Here is an 11302-nt window from a genome sequence, read left to right as displayed (position 1 = left end):
TCTTTCCCTCTGTCCCTGTGTCCTCTTGCGCCTTCTCCTAATCCTTGCCTAGTGAAAGGATGCATTTATTTCTGTTGTATCGTCTTTCTGTTCTGCTAGAGTCGAAGCTTCAAGGGTAGGGAATTCGTTACTTCCGTTGGGTTCCTGGTGCGTAGAATGGTGCCTAGCTGGTCCGAGGTACTCAGTCAGTTGTGGACGAAGGAACTAAGGCATGTGGCATGAGTGAAGGAGCCTGACGGGGAAGACAGTGGTCACACGTATTAGTGAAGAGTCTCAGCTCCTTTCTTTATTCATTGCTCAGTAAATTATGACAGCCCATACTTCTCCATTTCTAGGCCATGGGAATGACAGTGACAAGAAAAATCTGATTAAAGTATTGTATACTTACCTCGGGGGCCAGGAGAACCACATTGAGTTTGTTTGCTTGCTTTGGAAATATAATTCATATGCCATAAAAGTCTCCCTTTAGGGACCAGCAGTTAGCATAATGGCTATGTCACTAGACATTCATGTAGTCAACCACGGTTCGAGTCCCGGACCCGGTGGCTTAAAACTCACGCCGTGGGTATGTGCGTGCATGCCCAAGATCCCAAGAGGAGAATGGAGGAGAAGGGATTGCAGCGTGGCCATCCCCCCTGGGGGGTGACTTCTCTCTTTCTGTCTCTGTCTCTCTCTGTCTGGCGAGCACACACGCCCTATAGCAAAAACCTTTCCAAAAAAAAAAATGTCTCCCTTTAAAGTGTGCAATGCAATGGGTTTTAGGATATTAACAGAATTAGGCAAATGTCACCACTATCTAATATGAGGGCGTTTTTACATTGCATCATACAGAAACCTTACACCTGTTAGTCACCGCTCCCCCTTTCTCCCATGCTCCCCCCAGCCTCTGGCAGTCACCAATTTTTCTGTCCCTGTGGATTTGCCTATTTTAGACATTTGATAACAATTGGAATTATATAATATGTGACTTTGGTTTATCCTTGTTGAGCATGACTCATCACCTCGTTTTTTCATGGCTGAATACTACTCCGCTGTATGTACGTATACACCGTAAACTAAAGTTTGTCCTTTGATCAGCTGATGAACATTCAGGTTACCTCCCCGTTTTGGAGCAATGGAATGTTGAAGCCAGGGGTATACTGCAGGGCACCCCGACTTCAGATCAGGTTGCTAGGTAAAGTTTATTTTCAAAATGCAAATTCATTAGGTGTAAGTATAAAAAACAAAGCATGTCATCTATTAAGCTGCCATTTGTCAGTCTACATTGGAAACAAAAGAAATTTAATACAAAAAGTAGCTTCAAACCAATAGCATCCAATGGGACCAGCAGTCAGTTGGCATAATGGCTATGTTGCTGGACTCCCATGTGGTTGACCATGGTTCGAGTCCCAGACCTGGTGGCTTAAACTCACACTGGGCACGTGTGTGTGCATGCCCAAGATCCCGAGAGGAGAATGGAGGAGAAGGGATTGCGGTGTGGCCATCCCCCCTGGGGGGTGATTTCTCACTTTCTGTCTCTCTCTGTCTTTCTGGCAAGCACATGCGCCCTATAGCAAAAACTTCTAAAAAAAAAAAAACAAGAGAGAACAGCATCCAAAGCTTCTTAGCAATGACAGGGTCTGGAGGGAATCCCCACGTAATTTCATCTCCAGAGAACAGATTCTCCACCGGCCATGGCACTTTCTGGAAAGTCTGCACACACGGTCCAGCTTTAGCCATGGCAGATGGTGGGGGCTTCTGCCTCCCTCAACCAAACCCAGCCTGACTAGAGAACACTCCTTGCTTTTTTCAAGGGAGGTGTGACTCTAGCATACCAAGTTGATGTTCAGATTTTGTAGTTGTTGTCTTGCCTTATTTTCCATTTTTTAAATAAAAGGAGTTTTTGTGTTGGGGGATTCTTTCATTTTTCAGAGTTTGAAAGGATGGGGTGTAGAAGAGAGGGCAACCTACTACCTAATGTTAGGTTGTCGGGAACGTCATGAGTATTTCCCTGTGTTTTTCTTTTTCTTAAAGAATTTATTTTATTTAACTTTATTTATTTATTTTAATTCACCCAGAGAGAGACAGAGTAAGAGAGAGAGAGAGAAAGTGAGAAAGCAAGCCACCAGGTCCAGGACTCGAACCACGGTTGGCCATATGGGAGTCTAGTGCCCTTAACCACTACAGCAACTGCTGGCCCCTTTCCCTATGTTCTTCTATGCAAAATGCATCATGACTTTCCCAATGAGCCAATACAGACCCAAATATTCATATATTCTCTTCCTCTTGGTTCTCAAAGAGTGGCCTTTGAACCCCTAGAAATACCCTAGACCTCTCTGAGGTCCATGAACTCCAAATTTCAGAGTTTCCAATGTTCTATAATATTATAAGTATTATTTGCACTTTTCACTGCCAGTTTACAAGCTCTGGTGGGTAACCCAGCCAGCACGTTAGAATGAACAGTGGCACCGCCATCCTAGGGGCCACCACGTGTTTTGTCGCCACGCTTCCCATTTCCCTCAAGAATGTCCTTAGAGAAGCCATAAAACGAATGCTTTTATTAAGCCTGGGGACGTTTAATATCTTACTGATACTCCGTGACAGATGCAATGTGCACACAAAGCCCTTCTGTCGCGAGCTAAACTGCAGTGGTGGTTTGGGAGCAGGGCACTTTGCAGGTGGTGAGGACACCGAACCTGTTTCTTCCACGGGGTTGCAGAGTATGCCTGGGTCAAACAGCATTCAGAGAGGGACCCGTGGAGTTTGATGTAACTGACCACCAAAGTTTGTTGATGACATTCAGATTCCACACTGGAAGCTCACCTTGAAGAAGCTACCTCTACCTCTTTAAGGAGTCCTTGTTGAGTTTTTTGTTTGTTTGTTTTTTGGTTTTGGAGAGATTTTTTTGCTATAGGGCGCATGCGCTCGCCAGACAGAGAGAGACATAGAGACAGAAAGCGAGAAATCACCCCCCGGGGGGGATGGTCACACCACAATCCCTTCTCCTCCATTCTCCTCTTGGGATCTTGGGCACGCACGCACACGCACCCGGCGTGAGTTTAAGCCACCGGGTCCGGGACTCAAACCGCGGTCGACTACATGGGAGTCCAGTGACATAGCCATCACGCTAACTGCTGGTTCCCTCCTTGTTGAGTTTTGATGTAGTATCAAAGAATATACACAATCATCAGAAAGGATTGTTAAAATACCCCTCCGCTTTCTACCTCCTTGTCTCTGCGAAGCTGCGTTTACTTCCAACAGAACATATGAGAATCCAGCTGCCTCCCATTAAGCCAGGCATCTAGAGACAGTGAAAATGTAAAACAATGCCCATTTTCTAATCCTTTTGTTTTGTTCTGGAGAGTCACTCTTTTTCATTTTTAAAAATCTGTTATTTATATTACCACGAATTGGGTTTATTATTGTTATTTTTAGACAAAACAGTATATATAAAGAGTATTCTAAAAGTTCATGAAAAATATGCATGGCAAAAAGACTACATGGATTTCCAGAAATCTTTGTACCAGAAACAAACGTATACTTTAAATCCATTTTTCCATAAATGTTTTGAAGCCCCCTCTTTTTTATTTATTTGTTTCACTTTTTGCTGTAGGGCGTGTGTGTTGATTAGAGACAGAGACATGAGAGAGGGAAAGTGAGAAAGCATCCTTCTGGGGGATGGCCACACTGCCATCTCTTCTCCTCCCTTCTCTTTTGGTGGTTTCGGGCGTGTACATGTGCCCAGCATCTTTCTCAAACCACTGGTCCAGAATGCAGACCAGCGGGAGAAGCAGTTGGTGTAATGGCTATGTCGCTGGACTCCCATGTAGTCAACTGTGGTTCGAGTCCCAGACCCGGTAGCTTAGGCGCATATGTGTGCATGCCCAAGACCCCGAGAAGAGAATGGAGGAGAAGGGATTGAGGCATGGCCAGCCCCCCAGGGGGTGATTTCTCGCTTTCTGTCTCTGTCTCTCTCTCTCTTTATGGCAAGCATACGTGTCCTATAGCAAAAACCTCTCAAAAACAAACAAACAAACAAACAGAATGTAGACCGGACAGTTAGCCATGTGGGATCTAGCCACCTTAACCATCTGTTGGACCAATCCCCTCATATTTTAAATTTTTCTGTTTTAATTTCTAATTGATAATTATTGGTAGGTATCGACCACATAAACAAAAGCTTTGGGAGATTGTGAGTAATATTTTAGTGCCAAGGATCCCAGAGACCCGTAAGCATGAGACTGTGTGATTGACCTGGATTCTCTGTGTGTTCGACCCATCTTGCTCCAAACTTCGGTACTTTAGCTGCAGAGCTTCGTTTTAACCTCGAAGCTGTCACTTCAACCACAGAAGTGTCACTCCAGCTTTTCAACAAAGATACCGAGTTCCATGAAGTCCTCTCGTATTTTTTAATTTTTCTTCCTTTTTCTATTGTCTTTTGCAATAGGGAGCTTTTGCTCACTGGAGAGAGAAGGGGGAAGTAAGAAAACACCTCCCGGGGGATGGCCATGTCACAGTCTCTTCTGTTCCATTGTCCCCTCGGGATTTGGGGCACACGCCTTCACACACCCAGTGCCTTTGAAAAACGCATGTTCAGCCACGTGGAATCCAGCTGCCTTAACCACTGTGCCAGTTGGCTGGCCCATGTTTCTAAATTTTCTCTTTTAATTTCCTATTTGGTAATTATTGATAATATAAACCACATAAATAAAAGCACCTTTGGATTACTTCTTAGTGTTTCTTTTTTTATTTTTTTTTTAACATAACCCCATTTCCGAATCCAATGTGTGTCCCTCTCTCGTTCAAAACTTTTAAATCAATTTATCTGTGAGGGGATTCCCAAAGGACCTCATTTCCTGTTTTTTTTTTTTGGAGAGATTTTTGCTATAGAGCACGTGCCCTCGCCAGACAGACAGAAAGAGACAGAGAGACAGAAAGCGAGAAATCACCCCCCAGAAGGGATGGCCATGCCGCAATCCCTTCTCCTTCATTCTCCTCTCAGGATCTTGGGCACGCACGTACACGCGCCCGGCGTGAGTTTAAGCCACCGGGTCCGGGACGCGAACCGCGGTCGACTACGTGGGAGTCATAGCCATTACGCTAACTGCTGGTCCCTCATTTCCTGTTCTACAAGCCTCTCTTCTTCTTGTCCAGGTACGGTATTTGGAAATGGGAAGACCTCCGATTACCTGCTGCTGGGAAACCTCGTGTACACTGTGAGTACGACCCCGGGCCACGTCCGCACGCACTCCGAGTTCTCCACTGCTTCTCCCACTCCCAGGCTCAGACATGTGTGTTCCTGGGTTTACAGTCCCCTTTAAAAGTGAAATAAGATGTTTCCACTGTTAACAGATTATTTACGTTCGATTTTTAAAACACCACCAGGGCCACTGACTCTAAAGATCGTTTTCAGTATTTTCTCTTTATTGGTATTTCTACGTTTTCCCTTTCATGCTTCTGGGTTGGTTTTTATTCCTTTCTCCTTAACTTTCTTTTCCCACCACCGCTAATATTTTCTCACTCTCCTGGGTTTAGAGCAGACATTATCAAATTTGGGTATGTCACCAGTATTTATTCTGGAGGGTCATACAGCTGAAATGGAGAAGGTATCTCCAGGCATTGGGGACACTTAGCCAGCCTGAGCCATGTGACCCTCTGTGTGTCATCCTGTACTTGAGACTGGAGGGGTGCACAGAGGAGTCCCAGCTCTCCTCACTGACAATAAAGTGCCAAGAAACATTTTCAAACCATTTTTCTCTTAAAAGTCAAAAGCACTACTGGGACCAGCAATTAGCGTAATGGCTATGTTGCTGGACTCCCACGTAGTCGACCGTGGTTGAAGTCCCGGACCCAGTGCCTTAAAACTCATGCCGGGCGCGTGTACGTGCATGCCCAAGATCCCGAGAGGAGAATGGAGGAGAAGGGATTGCAGCGTGGCCATCCCCCACCCCCCGGGGGGGTGATTTCTCACTTTCTGTCTGGCGAGCGCACGTACCCTATAGCAAAAACCTCTCCAAAAAAAATTTTTTTTTAAAAAAAAAGCACTACTTGCACACTAATGCCTGAGGTCACACAACCGGTGTCTGATTATAAAGGTTGCTGGACCTTCGGCTCTGAATTCTCCAACCTGTGCCCTGGCCCAGCTCTTCGCCATAGGTAGGCAGGAGACCCCCGTTGTGGCCACCAGTGGCTGGCAGTGTGGGTGCTTCAGCTGACAGCAAAACAAGTCTAATATTTTCACAACTGCGTGTTATGGCGTTCAGTAACAGAAGGATTAGTTTGAAAGTCTCCCTCCCATTGGTATCAACTCCGTGAAGTAGTAAAGAACAGCAGAGACACCTTCGGGGTGCTGTGACTTCTTCTCATACAACATGAATGCAAAACCAGAAATAAGTAAATAGGGAACCAAGTGGGTGGCAATACATCAGCACATGTATCGTGGATGTCTCCTTGGGACGCTTTAAAGTACCCAGGTCTTGGGACCAGCAGTTAGCGTAACGGCTATGTTGCTGGACTCCCACGTAGTCGACTGCTGTTCGCGTCCCGGACCCGGTAGCTTAAACTCACGCTGGGCGCGTGTGCGTGCGTGCCCAAGATCCCGAGAGGAGAATGGAGAAGAAGGGATTGCGGCGTGGCCATCCCCCCTGGGGGGTGATTTCTCGCTTTCTGTCTCTCTCTGTCCCTCTCTGTCTGTCTGGCAAGCGCATGTGCCCTATTGCACAAACCTCTTAAAAGAAAAAAAAAGTACCCAGGTCTTGGGGGAGCACTTTTCTTTCATTTGATGTCAAACTATCTCTCTTATTTCAGAACTTTTTATATAGCTGAAGTTAATTCATATTTACATTTTTATACGGGTTTTATTTCTACAGATATTAATCCTAAATTGCTATTCAGTATCTTGCTGAGAAAGGTTAACTGTCTCACTTAACTCTAACTTTACCACCCCAGGGCCAGGGTCTAAGCACATGCTGTGTGTAGACCAGAAAGTGCCTGCAGGTAGGACTCTCTGGTGTGGGGCAAAATCACATCCATTCCCACAGACTCCTGCAGGTGCCCAGAGGTCCCTTGACTGACCATATTTAAAACTTGCTGTTAGAGGAACCAGCAGATGGTATAATGGTTATGTCGCTGGACTCCCATGTGATCGACCGTGGTTCAAGTCCCAGACCTGGTGGCTTAAAACACACTGGGTGCGTGTGCGTGTGCGTGCGTGCCCAGAATCCCAAGAGGAGAATGGAGGAGAAGGGATTGCAGTGTGGCCACCTTGTGGGGGAGGGGGGTGATTTCTCGCTTTCTGTCTCTCCAGTGAGTCCATGTGCCCTATAGCAAAAATCCCTCTTAAAAGAAATTTAAAAAAAAAAAAAAAACTTGTTGTTAGTTATAAATAAATTGTAATAGGTAGTGCTCCAGTTCTAAGCATTCTTCCGAGTGTTTACTCTGAAAGCCTTCTCGGTCCCAGTCAGAGATGAAGGAGCCAAGATGCAGAGGAGTGAAAAATGTAACTTAGCTCGTTCTTTAACCAAAACGGGTAAACACTGAAGGAGTCTGGGGCAGTGGCACCTGACCCCGGGCAAGTGTGTTCAACCGTCGTGCAGTACGTGAAGTACACAGAGCCGTCGTCCAGCCCTGGATCCCTCGTGCCAGGATGACACAGTCCCTCCCCACTCCGTCCGCCGTATTGCTCTCTGAGTTTCAGTTACTCGCGGTCACCTGTGGCCTGAAAATACCCAACGGAAGATGGCAGACACGAGCAGTGCTTACGTGTTGAATCCTGGGCTGCTCTGAGCGGTGCAATGAAGTCTTCCTCTGCCCTGTGCCGACCCGGGCACCCCTGCTGTGTTGTAGCCACATACCCACTAGCAGGACAGCGGCCACCACAGCCACCACCTCAGGTCAGCACAGGTGGAAGGTGACGCAGTGCAGGGAGGAATGCTGAGAGAGGGCGAGGGGGACCTTGCTCGCAAAACCCTCATGCAGTGCATTGGTAGGACGGATCCAATTGGTCATCGAGATTGTCCGTCTTCCTGTGCCTCGTCTATAAGTTTAACGTTTTAGGGCGTATGTATAGAAAAACACAGTGTGTGCGGGGGGACAGTGTCATCACTGTTTCTGACGTCCCCCAGGGTTCTTAGAATGTGTCCTCGCAAGAGAATGCTGTGTGGCATCACATGTGTGCGTCGTGGAGGGGTCACAGACACGTATGTCCTGCTTTGAGTAAGAACAGTCCAGAATAAGGGTTTGTGTTTCTTTTTTAGTTTTGCTACAGGGCACATGTGCTTGCTGGAGAAAGAGAGAGAGAGAGAGATTGAATCCCCCCCGGTGGACAACCTCCCCTCAATCCTGTTCTCTCAGGATTTGGGGTACTCGTGCCCATGCACCCCATGTGTCTGTCAGTCCACCAGGTCCAGAACTCAGCCTGCTCCATCGGCCATGCGGGGTTCAGCTGCCTTGGCCACCACGCCACCCGCTGGCCCAGGTTTAGGTTTCTGACATCCAGTTATTTTGCTTTTATAATTTATCTTTGTAATTCAGAAAGTTGGACCTTTAGCATAAACGATTATTTAAAATAAAGTAAGCCTGAAAACCTAACTGAGTGCTGATACACGCTCTCCATAGACATTCCGAAACAGTACGGACACTCGTCCCGGAGGCTCCTGGGCTTGGAGGCTGTGAAGGCGAGGAGAGGCCGCCAAGGGCCAGGGGAGGGTGACGCTGCTGTGGCCAGAGAGTTGGCTGATCCCCATCCTGATGGCAGCCCCAGCATGTCACCTGTTTGCTTGGTGGACATACAAAGCTAAACGCTAATGATCTGTAGTCCTATGATTGATTTCAAAGATACCCATTCCTTCTCAGTCTCCCAGTCTTGTAATAAGTTGTCATGTTTATGAAACGAAAACACTTTCACCTTCCGTTTCAGTTCGTGGTGATAACCGTGTGTTTGAAAGCTGGACTGGAGACGTCATACTGGACATGGGTAAGTGTACCTCTGACCACAACCAGGGAATGTCACGGTTTCTCATGGATTCTCCACCATGTTTTGGTTGCTTTTCATTTGAAGTTGGAATGTCCCTCTGTCCTTGTCCACAGATGTTCATTGTGGGGTGTTGGAAATGGAGTGGGGAGAGCTACAGAATTTAGTTTGGAAACACTGACTTAAACTTTTAAGTATGTGTGTTACAAGACTTCACAGAGTGTTGAATATGTTATTCTAGGAACCAGCAGGTGGTGGGTTGAGTAAGGGCACCGGACTCCCACATGGCCAACCACGGTTCGAGTCCTGGACCTGGTATCTTGTTTTCTCACTTTCTCTCTTGCTCTTGCTCTGTCCCTCTCTGGTCAAATTAACATAATTTAATATATGTGTGTATATATAATTTATATCCATTAATTTATATAATTTACATACATTAATTTATATAATTTGTATATTTATATATCTATGTAAAAATATTATATATATATAAAAATGAATCATTTTGGGTTTGGTTTTGGGGTTTTTTTAAGATTATTTATTTTTAATTTTTTCAAAGTTATTATCACCATTTAATTTTCAGCAGAGAGAGACAGAGCAAGAAAGGAGAGTGAGAAAGCAAGCCATCAGGTCCAGGACTTGAACTGTGGTCAGCCATATAGGATTCTAGCACCTCCACCACCACGCCACCTGCCAGCCCCTGTTTTTGTTTTCTAAAGAATTATTTTATTGGGACCAGCAGTTGGCGTGATGATTATGTCCCTGAACTCCCACGTAGTCGACCGTGGTTCGAGTCCCGGACCCGGTGGGTTAAACTCTCACCAGGTGTGTATGTGTGCGTGCGTGCCCAAGATCCTGAGAAGAGAATGGGAGAGAAGGGATTGCGGCATGGCCATCCCCCCGGAGGGAGATTTCTTGCTTTTTGTCTGTCTGTCTTTGTCTGTCTTTCTGTCAAGCACACGTGCCCTATAGCAAAAACCTCTCAAAACAAACAAAAAGGAACTATTCAACTTTATTTATTTACATGTATGTGTGTAAGTGTGTGTGCATATATATGTATGTATGTATGTATATATGTATATATGTATGTATGTATGTATATATATTATTTATTTATTCCTATATTACTAATATCCCTAAAGTGGGAAGACTGTAAATTTATTTGACTATGAATCTTTTCTTAGAGGTGTCAGAGACAGGCATTCTTTAGAAAACCTACTGGAAAATGCTTGTGAAAACCATTCATATTAGTAAAAGGCATGTGTAAATGTCTGTTCTGGATAAAACAAGCTCCATTTTGGATCCATGAGTTCTGCAGCGCATTCCCAGCTAGCTAGAGAGACCAGTCTGCGAAGTCACTGAGGTCTGGTGCTCGGGGGAGACTGGCCTGGGGGGTTGAACCCCTCATCCTACAGATACTGTGCTCTCAGTATCTAAGATCTTTTAGCGCGAGCCTGGAAGGCAAAAATAAAGATGACAGAGGGTAAAAACAGATAAAGGTAAGAGGAGAATCCCCAAAGGAGACAGAGAAGGAACTAGGAGCTCTGAATCCTAGGACCACAGTGTCACTCTGGGGAAGAGGTGAGCACTTCATGAAAGACCCAGTAAAAACACCAACGAGGTGCACACGCGCGTGGTCCCAGCCACTCAGAAGGCCGAGGCAGGAGATGTGACACAGGAAGACCCTGCCTGAGGAGTAAAGCCACACAACGCAAATGCACACACACACACACACACACACACACACATACACACACACACAGACAAAATAAACACACACAAAGAGGCAGAAATTCGCATCAGTCATAGCTTCATGATAGAACAAGGGACTTGGTGCCCATTGCATTGGGGTTTGTTTAGTTGGGTATTCAGTCTGCTTAAAAGTCTTCTGACTCCAATTTTCCTGCTCCGCAGTTCAGCCACATCGCCATATGGGGTAGCATCGCTCTCTGGGTGGTGTTCTTTGGAATCTACTCGTCGCTGTGGCCGGCCGTTCCGATGGCCCCCGATATGTCGGGAGAGGTAACGTGTGGAGTAACATTTTGGATTGAGACCTTAAATGCTGGCATTTAGTAATGAGCCTTCACCATTTGGCGAGATGTTCCTTTTATCGATTTATGTTACAGTAGTATTTGACTGCGTAAAAGCTATTTTTAAATTCCACGGTTGCGAGTGATAAATCTTGCTAGTATTTTAAGCTGGAACATTTTCCTTCAGTCTGACTTATCCTTTCATAAACATAACTGGGACGATAAAATAGTGTTGTCAGGAGCTTGAGTCATTTTAAGAATATACAGAAGATGCTGTTTTTAAATTAGGCTATAAATCTGCAGATGCGTTGTGGATGAGACA

The 11302-nt window shown here is 45.7% G+C and overlaps 1 protein-coding gene across 4 annotated transcripts in view; it reads left to right on the top strand.

The window, feature by feature from the left end:
- The window catches only part of ATP8A1 (ATPase phospholipid transporting 8A1), a 281662-nt gene that overhangs the window by 236302 nt on the left and 34058 nt on the right, over nucleotides 1–11302 (top strand). For all 4 annotated transcript variants that reach the window (XM_014590421.2, XM_014590424.2, XM_014590422.2 and 1 more), the window contains 3 exons: nucleotides 5134–5195; nucleotides 8897–8953; nucleotides 10865–10972. In XM_014590421.2, the coding sequence (XP_014445907.1) occupies nucleotides 5134–5195; nucleotides 8897–8953; nucleotides 10865–10972 (227 nt within the window). The remainder of the gene's footprint in view (nucleotides 1–5133; nucleotides 5196–8896; nucleotides 8954–10864; nucleotides 10973–11302) is intronic.

Source organism: Tupaia chinensis, unplaced genomic scaffold (genome assembly GCF_000334495.1).
Source record: "Tupaia chinensis unplaced genomic scaffold, TupChi_1.0 Scaffold000442_1, whole genome shotgun sequence".
Taxonomy (NCBI): domain Eukaryota; kingdom Metazoa; phylum Chordata; class Mammalia; order Scandentia; family Tupaiidae; genus Tupaia; species Tupaia belangeri.
Note: the sequence above shows the minus strand (reverse complement) of the source record. Positions and strands in the feature narration are given on the sequence as shown.